Here is a 15,954-nt window from a genome sequence, read left to right on the forward strand (position 1 = left end):
CTTCTCTAATGTCAAACATGTAAAGTGTGGTGTAGCGCAGGGTAGCTCTTTAGGACCTCTACAAATGTGTTTTTTTTCTACACACAGCACTGACACCAAAAGACATGCTACCAGTGGTCTTTTTCGTTATATGTCGGACCACTGTAAGACTTGAGGTCACCATTGGCATCGTTTAATGGGGATCCTAATAAATCAAATCAAAGCACATCTTTGTGATGTGAAGGCTAAGGGTAGAAAGGCACAATGGCTCCGAATATGCATTTAGCCTTGGATCAGCCATAACAAAGACGTAATCATGACTCCAATGCAAGAGTCTCTTAGCTAGCCTAGTAGAATGAGGTGATCATTAAATGAAATTCACAACAAATGACATAATACCATGACTGCTATTCATGTAGAGCTAAAGTACTACTCTCTTCATAGTGATACTGCTAATGAAGGTCCTTTCTCAATGTTCAAATATTGAGATAAACGTACTGCCTCTAAAATAGATTGTTTCTATCACTGCTATCAGCACCTCTAGCTTCCACAATAATAACTATTGCTTCTCCTATCTAATGCACAATATAATGTATTGTCTATAACTGTTACTACTGCTCCTGGCAGTGAAACAGTATTGCTTTGTTGATTTATACCAGCACTACTTTTGCTGGGAGGCCATGAGGGTAAAATAGTTGGATTTTATTCATCCTAACCAGAGGAGGAAAGCTTCCAAATTTTATGTAGAGCACAGTGAATAAAGAGTGACAGCAGACTATGACTATTACTTCTACAGTGTTGTTAGTGTGCATCCTTCACCACCGATACTTGTCCTTAGGGACCATGATGGTACATAACATTGTACATGTAAAGCAAGAAGTGCTTTTACCTTGATGAGGGCCATAACTTGCACATCCTTCAAGCACTAGCCTACTAGACACCATCATGAGTGGAAACAATAAGTGTTAAGCAACAGTATTTTTTACTTTTACTATCACTCATGACAAACACAGTGAATACAGAGCGAAGTGATCGTACCGTGATCCAAATAGTGACGGTGGCCTCACCGGGGGGCATGGCCCCAGCCTCGTCGACAGCCTCCACCTGGAAGGTATAGTTGGCCCCCATACCCATACTAGCCAGGTCCTCAAAGTCCAGGGTCTGCAGGACTGACAGCTCGCCTGAGATCGGGTTCACTGAGAACAGCTTCATGTCCTCCGCAGACTTGATACGGTACGTTATGTTAGAGAACAGGTCTGCATCCACCGCCTGGGATGGAGGGAGAGAGGGAGGGATGAGAGAGAGATAGAGAGAGGGATGGGTGGGTGGAGGTGCTGCAGTCAGAACCATTGCAATGAAATTCACATTTTTATAGATGTTTGCTACCAGCCTGGAAGAGAATGGCAGTTGAAATGGAGGCCAAATCGGCTGATAGCTGGAGTCGCTTTGAAGTTAAAGGATGTTAAAGGGTGAATTTAATAGTTAAGCTGTTTGAAGCCCTTACTGCACTGCACAAAGCCTCACAGAGAGAGAAGCTACAGAATCCCCTCCCCTCCCCCACACCCACACTTACACTAAGTCTCAGAACCACCATGCTCATTACTCAGTGAAGCTGTAGCACATACCCGCACTTGCACACGCACACACACACACACACACACACACACACACACACACACAGACTTACACTGAAACGCAGCAGCACAGTGTCGACAGGGCTGTTCTCGGGGACGTTGACAACATAGGTCTTCTGGGAGAACTCTGGGCTGTTGTCATCGATGTCTATCACAAGGACAGAAAGGGTGAAGGTGGTCCTGCGGGGATCCACCGCCACATCAGAGGCCTCCACTATCAGGTCATACTGACTCCTGAGCTCCCGATCCAGAGGCACTGCGGTGAATATGCTGCCGTTCTCGTTGATGGTGAAGAAACCTGGGTGGTTGACTATCCTGTAGCGCACCAGACCGTTAGCCCCTGCATCTGGATCTGTGACCTGCAGGGGAAGTGTAAATATGTGGAGTAAAGAAGGGAAAGGTAAATATGGAAATACATAAGCAGTAAGGTACAAGGGGTTGTGCTATATCATGAATAAAGCCACAGTTAAAATGTGTTAAAACTTACTCATGCAAACACACTTTAATAATGTACACTTAAAAATTACTAAGCTGACATGGTTCTCATAAATTAAAGCCCAGTGTTAATTTCAGTCTAATTTTCTGTTCACATTAAGATAAGTGTCTTTGTCACAGACATGACTAATCATCAATAAGTTTAAAGGGCCATAAACCTCTTCCTATAAAGGGAATTCCTTGAATAGGGAAAATATGAGGTACATTTTGAGGATCCTTCAGGGTAGACAGAAAGTTAGTTACTTAACAAATTCTAAATCCATAATGAATATGTCAGGTCATTGTTATTCCAGTGTGTGAGTTTGTGCAAGCTTGTGTGTGAGTGTGTGTGCCATCGTGGTTTTTGTGTGTGAATAGCAGACACAAATTCCTCTCTGTTGTAATCATGGTAACAGGGAAAGAGGGAGAGGGCAGGAGAGAGAGAAGGGGGGAAAACTTTGAAATCTGGTCACACTTCTCCTGCCACTGTTCAATTCAAGCCTGACTGCTGAGTTATTAACTCCGGCTAGGGATGGAAGGAGTAACACACAGAGAATCAAGGAAACAGATGAAAATGAAAGAGAGAGAGGGCTTAGATGGGGTAAGGGTGATTTACCCCCATTTTGTTCTACATAGAAAGCGAGATAAATGCTCAAAGCCAAGGCTAAAGATTGAGCCCTGGTGTTAAACCTTCCGAAAACAGAAGAAAGAACAACATGCCAGTATGTTACCCGATTGAGTAAACTATGCATATGTTGCAAGTTATGACTTCACAATAGAGCTGTTTCAAAGTAAAAAAGAATTGTACGTTTTTTGGCAGAAATGCCTTCTCGAACTTCTGAACTTTCATGGGCCTTAATATCAAACTTGTATGCCATCTGTAAATACTAATAAAATTGGTAAAATACGAGCCTAGTTGGTTAAGCCACAGAAAAAGTGAGCAACCTTCCCGCTAGCCATGATTGGCCGAGATAATAAGTAGGCTGGACATGCCGAGAGATGAGTTTTGATTGGTCTGTCATATAGCACACGTCTGTCTATTGGAACTGGTCAGTATGTCTAGGTAATCGTGTCCAACGCAGCTTTAAAAAAATGATTGTGTAGTAAAACTGCAACCCTAATTTCAAGTTAAAGTGTACTGTTAGCTAGCTAACATTAGCTCGCTAGCTAATGTTTGTGTATGCTCTCCACTTTATGGTGGACCGAGTTTTGAAATCAGTGGAATTCGAGTATAATAGCTAAGGAGATGACGAAAACAACAGTCTTGATTACATTGTGCATGGCATCAGACAGGAGAAGCGTCCAACCATGATGTATACTGGTAAGATAGTCTACCTAGCTACATTTTCAGATATTACACATTTCTAATTTTGACAGAAAGTGTTTTCATTTGAAGCTTACTGTTAGCTAGCTAACCTTAGCTGGCTGGGTCGCTAGCTAACATTATGTGTATGATCTTATTCTTCATATCTCAGACACATTTGTTTGACTAGTTATAGCCATTGAACCTGGTTGGTTAGCTACCTGTAGATCAATGCAGGGTATTAACGTCATGAGTTGTGATTATGGTCCATTGTTTAGCTAGCTAGCTAGCTACATGTCCTAACAAAAGACTCCACTAATTTTATTTTCATTTCAAGTTAGTGTGCTGTTAGTGTGCTACCTAGCTAACGTTAGCTGGCTGGCTCGCTAACTAATGTTATGTCATGCGTTGGGATTAATTGTTTACTTAGCTCTATATCTTGCTCCGTTTCTTAACCTTTTCCATCTATGGGGGCGCTATTTCCTTATTAGATAAAAAAACGTGCCCGTTTTAAGCCCAATATTTTGTCACAAAAAGATGCTCGACTATGCATATAATTGACAGCTTTGGAAAGAGAACAATCTGACGTTTCCAAAACTGCAAAGATATTGTCTGTGAGTGCCCCAGAACTGATGCTACAGGCGAAACCAAGATGAAACTTCAAACAGGAAATGAGCAGGATTTTTGAGGCTTTGTTTTTCATTGTCTCTTTATATGGCTGTGAATGCGCAAGGAATGAGCCTGCCCGTTTCCCCAAGGTGTCTGCAGCATTGTGACGTATTTGTAGGCATATCATTGGAAGATTGACCAAAAGAGACTACATTTACCAGGTGTCCGCCCGGTGTCCTCCGTCGAAATTGGTGCGTCATCTTCAACTGCACGCCTTTTTCCAAGCGATTCGGTGGAGAAAGTAGACATCCACAAACGATATATCAATGAAGAGATATGTGAAAAACACCTTGAGGATTGATTCTAAACAGCGTTTGCCGTGTTTCAGTCAATATTATGGAGTTAATTTGGAAAACAGTTCGCCGTTTTGATGACTGAATTTTCATTTTTTTTGGTACCCAAACGTGATTTACAAAACGGAGCGATTTCTCCTACACAAAGAATCTTTCAGGAAAAACTGAACATTTGCTATGTAACTGAGAGTCTCCTCATTGAAAACTTCCAAAGTTCTTCAAAGGTAAATGATTTTATTTGAATCGTTTTCTGGTTTTTGTGCAAATGTTGCCTGCTAAATGCTACGCTAAATGCTACGCAAGCTATCAATACTCTTACACAAATGCTTGTTTTGCTATGGTTCAAAAGTATATTTTGAAAATCTGAGATGACAGTGTTGTTAACAAAAGTCTAAGCTTGAGAGCAAATATATTTATTTCATTTCATTTGCGATTTTCATGAATAGTTAACGTTGCGTTATGCTAATGAGCTTGAGGTTATAAATAGGATCCCGGATCCGGGATTGCTCGACGCAAGAAGTTAACAAAGTACTCATATTTAGTGTGCCAGAGCGCAGAATAACTAACTAATATTTGAACGCTCAACACCAATTGAATATGTCCGTGCCAGTAAACTTTGGCAACAAAGCGTAATTCAATTGTTGCCAGCAGCACAGTTACAGTCACCAAAGCTGTGGATAACATGAAAACATCCTAACCAGCTCTGTTAGGGGGAGTAAAACAGTCAGAGTGGGGTGTTCTCTCATTATGTGTCTGGAAGTAGCTAACCAGTTAGCTTGGGTGTTTGACTGTCGATGTGAGGTCACAGCTTTCGGAACAACCCTACTTATTGGCCAGAGTGTCCAGTGTGCGCTCTGAACGCGAAACGCTCTGAATTTACAAACGGACAATCTGATAGCACAGTTGCAATCACCAAAACCAACCTAACCAGCTCTGCTAGGGCAAATCATGTTCAGTGGGCCGTTCTCTCGCTCTTAGATGCCTGGAAGTAGCTGGCAAGATAGTACAGAATGCACAGATCAACACTTAAAGAGATGGGTGGGAGTAGGGGGTAAGGTGTAAGGTACGGCAGGTAGCCTAGTGGTTAGAGCATTGGGCCAATAACTGAAATGTTGCTAGATCAAATCCCTGAGCTGACAAGGTAAAAATGTTATTCTGCCCCTGAGCAGGGCAGCTAACCCACTGTTCCTAGGCTGTCATTGTAAATAATAATTTGTTCTTAACTGACTTGCCTAGTTAAATAAAAGTCAAACATAAAAAAAGAGGGTGTGAACTATGCTGAATGGGTGTTGACAAAGGGATCTCCAAAAGTAGTACCAAAACATTGATAGACAGTTTTACAAGTGAGTTTACAAGTTTATCAACCTTCAAATCGGAATTACTTTCCCATTGTTTCCTCAACTGCAGTGTATGATATACCATTTTGTAGCTCTGAGCCTCTACTTTTATCCAATGTAAAAAAACAGAAATTCAAATGTTGCTACATAGACCGAATCCAAGTGGTGAGTCACATCTGCAAATTAACCACAAAGGTTGACATCATTATGCACCACACAGCTCACAGGCTTTTCAACGGGCCAAATTCCTGTAATACATAGTAAATTAATTGAACGACAAACAAACAAGCACACTTTAGCACTACCACGTTGGTCAGCAGCCATTTTTTATGCTCTTTAAGGAAGCTGAGCATTCATTGTCTCTCATATCTATTAAAAGTTAAGACTGCAATTACACATGCAGTCCAATTCAGATATTTTTCCCAATTATGGTTAAAAGATATGATCTCATTGGACAAAAGACAAATTAGTGAAGAACTATCAGAATTGGGCTGTCTGCGTAAACGCAGCCTATTTGTTCTCTGGAAATAATGTAACTCTGCTGAAGGTGAGTACATCTCCGCAGCATGTCGTTGCACACACACCTTCTGTGACGTACATTATTTCCCTAGAAATAGACCCATAGACCCTCATTGATTATCCCTTACTTATCCTTCAGGATTAGCATTAAAATACATGGATGATATATGTAGTGCAAACCCCATGCAATGGTAACATCTGCATGCAGATTAAGGGTCAAGTACTGCATTTACAGTATATGCCCATCTATTGAGACATGAGTGCTCTTCACAGGCCTCCATAAAAAGGGTCTGTCATATAAAATGGTACTGTATATTAGCGATTAACACCGGTCCTGGGACCACTCTATACATTTCCTCACAAAATAAAATGACAAGACCTGAGAAAAATAAAAAATAACCCCCAATGTCGCACAAATGCAATTCCACAAAATTCACAGCATGCACAGCAGCAGATTACCCCAAGAATAAATAGCACATGATCCAAACAGGTTGTGGCATAGAAGCCTTTAGCCTAGCGTACTTACTTCACACAAAGTTGCCCTAAATTCAAAGCACACACATACAGTGCCTTGCAAAAATATTCATCCCCCTTAGTCTTATTCCTATTTTGTTGCATTACAACCTGTCATTTAAATTGATTTTTGTTTGGATTTAATGTAATGGACATACACAAAACTGTCAAAATTGGTGAAGTGAAATTTAAAAGAAATTGTATTTTTAAATGGAAAAGTGGTGAATGCATATGTATTCACACCCTTGGCTATGAAGCCCCTAAATAAAATCTGGTGCAATGAATTACCTTCAGCAGTCACATAATTAGTTAAATAAAGTCCACCTGTGTGCAATCTAAGTGTCACATGATCTGTCACATGATCTTAGTATACATACACCTGTTCTGTTAGGCCCAAATTCTGCAACACCACTAAGCAAGGGGAACCACCAAGCAAGTGACACCATGAAGACAAAGGAGCTCTCCAAACAGGTCAGGGACAAAGTTGTGGAGAAGTACAGATCAGGGTTGGGTTATAAAAAAATATCAGAAACAAAGAGAGGCAACAAAGAGACCAAAGATAACCATGAAGGAGCTGCAAAGCTCCACAGCAGAGATTGGAGTATCTGTCCACAGGACCACTTTAAGCAGTACACTCCACAGAGCTGGGCTTTACTGAAGAGTGGCCAGAAAAAGCCATTGCTTAATTAACCTCTCTGCGCACCGAACCCTTTAGCGGGATGAAATTCGACAACATACAGTGATCGCTACATAAATAGTCATATTAAGCATGAATGGAAATACAAGTGTCTCACATGGGTCGAAAGCCTAGAATCTTGCTAATCCAACTGCGTTGTCAGATTTAAAAAAGGATTTACTGCGAAATAATACGATGCGATTATCTGAGGATAGAGCCCCATAGAAAACAACTATTTCAACCAGCACAGGCGTAACAAATTCACAAACTGCAATAAAATAAATTGTAACCTTTGACGATCTTCCTCTGTTTGCAATCACAATGCTCATTGTTACACAATGAATGGTCTTTTGTTTATAACATCCATTTTATAGCCGAACACGAAACATTTTGTGAATCGCTTGTGTCATGAATTCCGTCTCATTCCATTTTCGACGACACATTCGGTGTAAATACACACACGAAACGTGACTTTTCCAGTCATGTTTGGTTTCATTGCAATCAGCTGGTTTGTTTGTAACCCAACCAGAGAGGCAACAAAGTATATAACACAACCTAACCTGATGGGTCATTTTGCAGGACGCATTAACTGAAAGAAACCGATTTGAAGACAACAAGTAATGACGTCATTGTGCACCAATGATATGACCGCTGTTTCGTTGATTGACTGTATTTGAACCCAATGACCACTGATCGTCTTGAAATCTAGCTGGGTAGATAGCCAATGAGCTGAGGTAAACGGCACAGACCATACAAACGCTCCACACCGCGTGGCCGCGGCCACCCTAATCTGGTGGTCCCAGCGCGCACGACCCACGTGGAGTTCCAGGTCTCCGGTAGCCTCTGGAACTGCCGATCTGCGGCCAACAAGGCAGAGTTCATCTCAGCCTATGCCTCCCTCCAGTCCCTCGACTTCTTGGCACTGACGGAAACATGGATCACCACAGATAACACTGCTACTCCTACTGCTCTCTCTTCGTCCGCCCACGTGTTCTCGCACACCCCGAGAGCTTCTGGTCAGCGGGGTGGTGGCACCGGGATCCTCATCTCTCCCAAGTGGTCATTCTCTCTTTCTCCCCTTCCCATCTGTCTATCGCCTCCTTTGAATTCCATAATGTCACAGTTACCAGCCCTTTCAAGCTTAACATCCTTATCATTTATCGCCCTCCACGTTCCCTCGGAGAGTTCATCAATGAGCTTGATGCCTTGATAAGCTCCTTTCCTGAGGACGGCTCACCTCTCACAGTCCTGGGCGACTTTAACCTCCCCACGTCTACCTTTGACTCATTCCTCTCTCCCTCCTTCTTTCCACTCCTCTCCTCTTTTGACCTCACCCTCTCACCTTCCCCCCCTACTCACAAGGCAGGCAATACGCTCGACCTCATCTTTACTAGATGCTGTTCTTCCACTAACCTCATTGCAACTCCCCTCTAAGTCTCCGACCACTACCTTGTATCCTTTTCCCTCTCGCTCTCATCCAACACTTCCCACACTGCCCCTACTCGGATGGTATCGCGCCGTCCCAACCTTCACTCTCTCTCCCCCGCTACTCTCTCCTCTTCCATCCTATCATCTCTTCCCTCTGCTCAAACCTTCTCCAACCTATCTCCTGATTCTGCCTCCTCAACCCTCTTCTCTTCCCTTTCTGCATCCTTTGACTCTCTATGTCCCCTATCCTCCAGGCCGGGTCGGTCCTCCCCTCCCGCTCCGTGCCTCGACGACTCATTGCGAGCTCACAGAACAGGGCTCCGGGCAGCCGAGCGGAAATGGAGGAATACTCGCCTCCCTGCGGACCTGGCATCCTTTCACTCCCTCCTCTTCACATTTTCCTCCTCTGTCTCTGCTGCTAAAGCCACTTTCTACCACTCTAAATTCCAAGCATCTGCCTCTAACCCTAGGAAGCTCTTTGCCACCTTCTCCTCCCTCCTGAATCCTCCTCCCCCCCCCCTCCTCCCTCTCTGCAGATGACTTCGTCAACCATTTTGAAAAGAAGGTCGACGACATCCGATCCTCGTTTGCTAAGTCAAACGACACCGCTGGTTCTGCTCACACTGCCCTACCCTGTGCTCTGACCTCTTTCTCCCCTCTCTCTCCAGATGAAATCTCGCTTCTTGTGACGGCCGGCCGCCCAACAACCTGCCCGCTTGACCCTATCCCCTCCTCTCTTCTCCAGACCATTTCCGGAGACCTTCTCCCTTACCTCACCTCGCTCATCAACTCATCCCTGACCGCTGGCTACGTCCCTTCCGTCTTCAAGAGAGCGAGAGTTGCACCCCTTCTGAAAAAACCTACACTCGATCCCTCCGATGTCAACAACTACAGACCAGTATCCCTTCTTTCTTTTCTCTCCAAAACTCTTGAACGTGCCGTCCTTGGCCAGCTCTCCCGCTATCTCTCTCAGAATGACCTTCTTGATCCAAATCAGTCAGGTTTCAAGACTAGTCACTCAACTGAGACTGCTCTTCTCTGTATCACGGAGGTGCTCCGCACTGCTAAAGCTAACTCTCTCTCCTCTGCACTCATCCTTCTAGACCTATTGGCTGCCTTCGATACTGTGAACCATCAGATCCTCCTCTCCACCCTCTCCGAGTTGGGCATATCCGGCGCGGCCCACGCTTGGATTGCGTCCTACCTGACAGGTCGCTCCTACCAGGTGGCGTGGCGTGGCGAGAATCTGTCTCCTCACCACGCGCTCTCACCACTGGTGTCCCCCAGGGCTCTGTTCTAGGCCCTCTCCTATTCTCGCTATACACCAAGTCACTTGGCTCTGTCATAACCTCACATGGTCTCTCCTATCATTGCCATGCAGACGACACACAATTAATCTTCTCCTTTCCCCCTTCTGATGACCAGGTGGCGAATCGCATCTCTGCATGTCTGGCAGACATATCAGTGTGGATGACAGATCACCACCTCAAGCTGAACCTCGGCAAGACGGAGCTGCTCTTCCTCCCGGGGAACTCAACTAACATCAAGGCGGTGGCCCGTTCCTGTAGGTTCATGCTCTACAACATCCACAGAGTACGACCCTGCCTCACACAGGAAGCGGCGCAGGTCCTAATCCAGGCACTTGTCATCTCCCGTCTGGATTACTGCAACTCGCTGTTGGCTGGGCTCCCTGCCTGTGCCATTAAACCCCTACAACTCATCCAGAACGCCGCAGCCCGTCTGGTGTTCAACCTTCCCAAGTTCTCTCACGTCACCCCGCTCCTCCGCTCTCTCCACTGGCTTCCAGTTGAAGCTCGCATCCGCTACAAGACCATGGTGCTTGCCTACGGAGCTGTGAGGGGAACGGCACCGCAGTACCTCCAGGCTCTGATCAGGCCCTACACCCAAACAAGGGCACTGCGTTCATCCACCTCTGGCCTGCTCGCCTCCCTACCACTGAGGAAGTACAGTTCCCGCTCAGCCCAGTCAAAACTGTTCGCTGCTCTGGCCCCCCAATGGTGGAACAAACTCCCTCACGACGCCAGGACAGCGGAGTCAATCACCACCTTCCGGAGACACCTGAAACCCCACCTCTTTAAGGAATACCTAGGATAGGATAAAGTAATCCTTCTCACCCCCCCCTTAAATGATTTAGATGCACTATTGTAAAGTGGCTGTTCCACTGGATGTCATAAGGTGAATTCACCAATTTGTAAGTCGCTCTGGATAAGAGCGTCTGCCAAATGACTTAAATGTAAATGTAATGTAAATGCAATATGTAATGTTTATGTGTTGGAAGACCAACCCATGTAGTAACCTCCGGCGCAAAGAGGGTCATTCGCCATTGAAGTTTCATACCGGAAGGAGCAACGCATGTTACGCACAGAGTTGTTTTGGTAAAGCGCTTCAGCTGTTTATATATCAATCAGTTTGGCGACTAAGTCAGGGAAAGCTAAATCTAAGTGTAGATATACAGCTGTACACACAATTTTTATGATTCATTTAGCGATTCCCAAATGGAGGAATATTTTTTGAACGGAGAGGACATCGTTTTGGACTGGTAAGTTTTTCTCATGCCAATGCCGTTGTTTGAAATTAATAATATAAAACATTATTTGTGAAATGAAATAGCCTATTTGAGGCTGTTGAGGGGAGGGCAGGCCCACAACAATGGCCAAAGTGAAATGGAGACAGTAGATCTAGCTGGTCTGTCATAATATAATAGAGACAGTAGATCTAGCTGAAATGTCATAATATAAATGAGACATTAGATCTATCAGGTCTATAATAATATATTCAAACTTATATTCCCTGTACTCTCTCTCTCTCTCATATATATATATATATATATATATATATATATATATATATATATATATATATATATATATATATATATATATATATATATATATATATATATATATATATATATATATATATATATATATATATATATATATATGTGTGTGTGTGTGTGTATGTTTATTATACCTGTTGATACAGGGCTCATGTGAAACTATTCTAACTGAACATTTTCTTTCACAGTGACACTGACTCCGAATGGGAGCCCCCGGTGCCAAGGTGTCCATCCCCCACTGAAGCTGGTTTATCCAGCTCCTGCCACAAGTGGTGTTCATCGGCCCAAATTTATTTCAGCAGGCATGGATGTGCCTCAGGGCCAAAAGGGCACAGCATGGAGGCGTTGCTGTGTTCTTTGCAAAATGAAGTCCCCCATAACCTGCACCACATGCTTGGTGACCCCCTGCTTTACAGCAGAAAGAGACTGCTATGGCACCTGGCATCAGCAGCACAATATTGTTTAGAGGACTGAGGTCATCTTCCAAATATTGAAAGTGTTATTTTGTAAGTGTATATATTTTTTATTTATGTTTTTTCTCAATTTTTGGGGGGGCTGTGTTAGAATACCATTTTGGTATTTTGTATATAGTTATTCCATTAAAAATGTAAAACTTCACCAATTTTGCCACTTTGGGCTACTTGTGTCGGACACCTGGGTGACTTTATGATAAATGTCATGTAGCACACTCATTTTAGAAGTTATCATTCTGAAACTTCGCACAGGTACTGTTGCCCTCTTATATTTTTCACGGAAATTGTCCCCATCATCCTATCTGAATGTTTGTTTTGTCTTTTTCATTTTAAAGATGATGGTAAAACCATATGTTTTTTCATTTTTATTGTTGTATCTAAACCAGATCTATTGTGTTATATTCTCCTACATTCAATTCACATTTACACAAGCTTCAGAGTGATTTCTTTCAAATGAAATCAAGAATATGCATATCCTTGGTTCTGAGCCTGAGCTACAGGCAGTTAGATTTGGGTATGTCTTCAGGTGGAAATTGAAAAAAGTAGGGGGTAGCTCTAAGAGGTTTTTAAAGAAAAAAAATAAGCAAACACATTTGGTGTTTGCCTAAAGGCATGTGGGAGACACCCCAAACATATGGAAGAAGCTACTCTGGTCAGAGACTAGAATTGAGCTTTTTGGCCATCAAGGAAAATGCTACGTCTCGCGCACACCTAACACTTCTCATCACCCCGAGACACCATCCCCACGGTGAAGCATGGTGGTGGCAGCATCATGATGTGGAGATGTTTTTCATCGACAGGGACTGGGAAACTGCTCAGAATTGAAGGAATGATGGATGGCGCTAAATATAGGGAATTTCTTGAGGGGAAACCTGTTTCTGTCTTCCAGAGATTTTTGACTGGGATGGAGGTTCACCTTCCAGCAGGACAACGACCATAAGCATACTGCTAAAGCAACACGAGTGGTTTAAGGGGAAACATTTAAATGCCTTGGAATGGCCTTGTCAAAGCCCAGACCTCAATCCAATTGAGAATTTGTGGTATGACTTAAAGATTGCTGTACACCTGCGGAACCCATCCAACTTGAAGGAGCTGGAGCAGTTTTGCCTTGAAGAATGGGCAAAAATCCCAGTGGCTAGATGTGCCAAGCTCTATAGAGACATACCCCAAGAGACTTGCAGCTGTAATTTCTGCAAAAGTTGGCTCTACAAAATGCTGACTTTGAGGGGGTGAATAGTTATGCATGCTCAAGTTCTGTTATTTGTCTTATTTCTTGCTTGTTTCAACCCAAAAATTATTTGGCATCTTCAAAATTTTAGGGATGTTGTGTAAATCAAATATACAAACTAGAATTAAAATTGCTTTTTTTTGTAAGGCAACAAAATAGGAAAAATGCCAAGGGGGTGAATACTTTGCACTGCACACTAGACTGCACACAAGACCCTAATGCAGTTTAAACTTCTCATCGAAATTCAATTCCGGTCCGACCCAAGCGCGGTGAGCTGAAGCCCGAGCCCAGGTCTGGTCCGACATCACATAAATTAATTGAGCCTTGAACCGAAAAAATTCAGATTTCTATAAAACAGTAGGCTATATTGATTTATACTGGTGTTGAGAACAACGCGGCAGAGGAGGGCAGCAGCGGAATGAGGAGATGAGAAAACAGCCATTGGGCCTATAGAGGAAGTGCAGAGAAAGGAAAAGACAATTTAGTTATGATCAACTGAATTATGAAAATATTGGAATAAAGTAAGCTAATGCAATTGAAAACTTGTATCAAATTTTTGTTTGTATTGAAACTCCCAAAGTCATATCCAAACATTATACTATTTTAAAGCAATCGCCATGATGGCCACCTAGATTATCAGTTCAGCGACGTTTTGATTGGGACAGCGCCATCGCTTTGCTTTGAGACAAACTTGGGGGACTCGTCTAGATAAATTCATCAATGTCAGATTTTAGTTTTCAATTAATCCTCGTTTGGATACAAGGCTGAAGACATGTGAGCTACATTGAGGTGAGTGTTAATGATCATCTTTATACAAGTTTGCTCATATATTAGCTTATCAAAACATTTCGTATTGTGTTATTCACGTGGATTTAGCTCTTAACTTGCATAGTTGCCTGTCCTACCCCCGACCAAAAGCCTGTGACTTGTCTGATTATAATTTTTTATCAGTCAATGTAATTTTCTTTCACTGACTCTGTCTGTACATTTGGTTAATTGATCTCTGGCTGGACAAGTGGAAGTGGTAGCTCATTGTTTTGTTTGCTCATCGTTTGCTCACACAGTAGCCTAATATTGCCTAATATAGAGCCTAGGCTATTTTCCAATCATCCTGACTCCTTAAAGTAATGATGGACTGTCATTTCTCTTTGCTTATTTGATCTGTTCTTTCCATAATATGGACTTCGTCTTTAACCAAATAGGGTGGCTATCTTCTGTATACCACCCCTACCTTGTCACAACACAACTGATTGGCACAAACGCATTAAGAAGGATATAAATTCCACAAATTACAAGTTAATTGAAATGTATTGCAGGTGACTACCTCATGAAGCTGCTTGTGAGAATGCCAAGAGTGTGCAAAGCTTTTATCAAGGTAAAGGTTGGCTACTTTGAAGAATCTGAAATAGAAAACATATTTTGATCTGTTTAACACATTTTTGGTTGCTACATGATTCCATATCTGTTATGGAATCATGTATTAAGTTAATTAACTGCCCTGTTTAGGAGCAGAACAACATATTTGTACCTTATTAGCTCGGGATTCGATTTAGCAACCTTTCGGTTACTGGCCCAACGCTCTAACCATTAGGCTACCTGCCAACCTGCCGTTATGATGCTGGGTGTCAAGTAAAGTTGGTGTCTCAGGTCTGAGTCAGTCTCTGATTACAGCAGAAGGATAACAACCAGCAGAACTGTGGAACTCAAGGGTCAGACTTAAATAGCCCATGGAGAAGAAACAGCTTTATTTTTGTATAAAATGCACCAATGAATTTGTTTTGTGTGCTATTGATACATGTATTACTTCCCCTATCCATTTCTGTGACATTTGTACTCTATGTTAGTAACTTAAAAATAAATATTTGAGATATGGGAACTTTAAAGTCAGAGATCAGTCTTGGTGTTCCAGGGTTGGTGCATGTGAAGACAGATTAGAATGTGTGTCAGCATGATGCAACACAAAGGGCTCCCATTCCCATAGAAATTAACCTTATCTCCCTTCTAGCACTTTAAAAAGAAATCATTATTTTCTGTGAATTGTCATTCACTGATCTGCTACGGCACAGTGTGAGTGAACATACAATTTAGTGGTAGTTTGACCTACCTGTCATATCCCTCGGCAGAACTGTAATCATTCCACAGATAATTAATTGATGCAAATGTCATGGAAGTTTGTATTTCTTCTTTTTTAAACATGGTCTTGATGCAACATGGTCATGCCTAGGAAAACTGTATATTAGTTTTTTTTTGTTTTTCAGCATTTGTTGTTGCTGTTTTTTGAAAAAAAAAACCACTTACCCCATGTCCCAAACAAAGTTAAAAGTGAAACAAGGTAGAAACGTAGAAATGCGCCATTTTCAGAAAACGGTACGTAGACACTGATACTGTGCTGGAGATAATTAAAATGAGGTTGAAAAGTGGTGGAATTGCCCTTTAACACTTCATGTGTCATCATTTATCAGGGTGCAGCTCAAAACAAAATATTGATATCACTAGGGAAAGGTAATAATTTTGATCCCAACTCAGCAAAGAATTGTATTCCAGTCAATTAGAGCCTGTCGGAGTTAT

At 42.5% G+C, this 15,954-nt stretch overlaps 1 protein-coding gene across 1 annotated transcript in view; it reads right to left on the reverse strand.

Moving 5' to 3' along the window:
- Positions 1-15,954, reverse strand: part of LOC135511400 (protocadherin-15-like) — a 268,288-nt gene that overhangs the window by 109,396 nt on the left and 142,938 nt on the right. The window contains exons 19-20 of the mRNA XM_064932924.1: positions 1,667-1,972; positions 1,018-1,248 (exon numbers count right to left, since the gene is read on the reverse strand). Of these exons, the coding sequence (XP_064788996.1) occupies positions 1,018-1,248; positions 1,667-1,972 (537 nt within the window). The remainder of the gene's footprint in view (positions 1-1,017; positions 1,249-1,666; positions 1,973-15,954) is intronic.

Source organism: Oncorhynchus masou, chromosome 24 (assembly GCF_036934945.1).
Source record: "Oncorhynchus masou masou isolate Uvic2021 chromosome 24, UVic_Omas_1.1, whole genome shotgun sequence".
Classification (NCBI taxonomy): domain Eukaryota; kingdom Metazoa; phylum Chordata; class Actinopteri; order Salmoniformes; family Salmonidae; genus Oncorhynchus; species Oncorhynchus masou.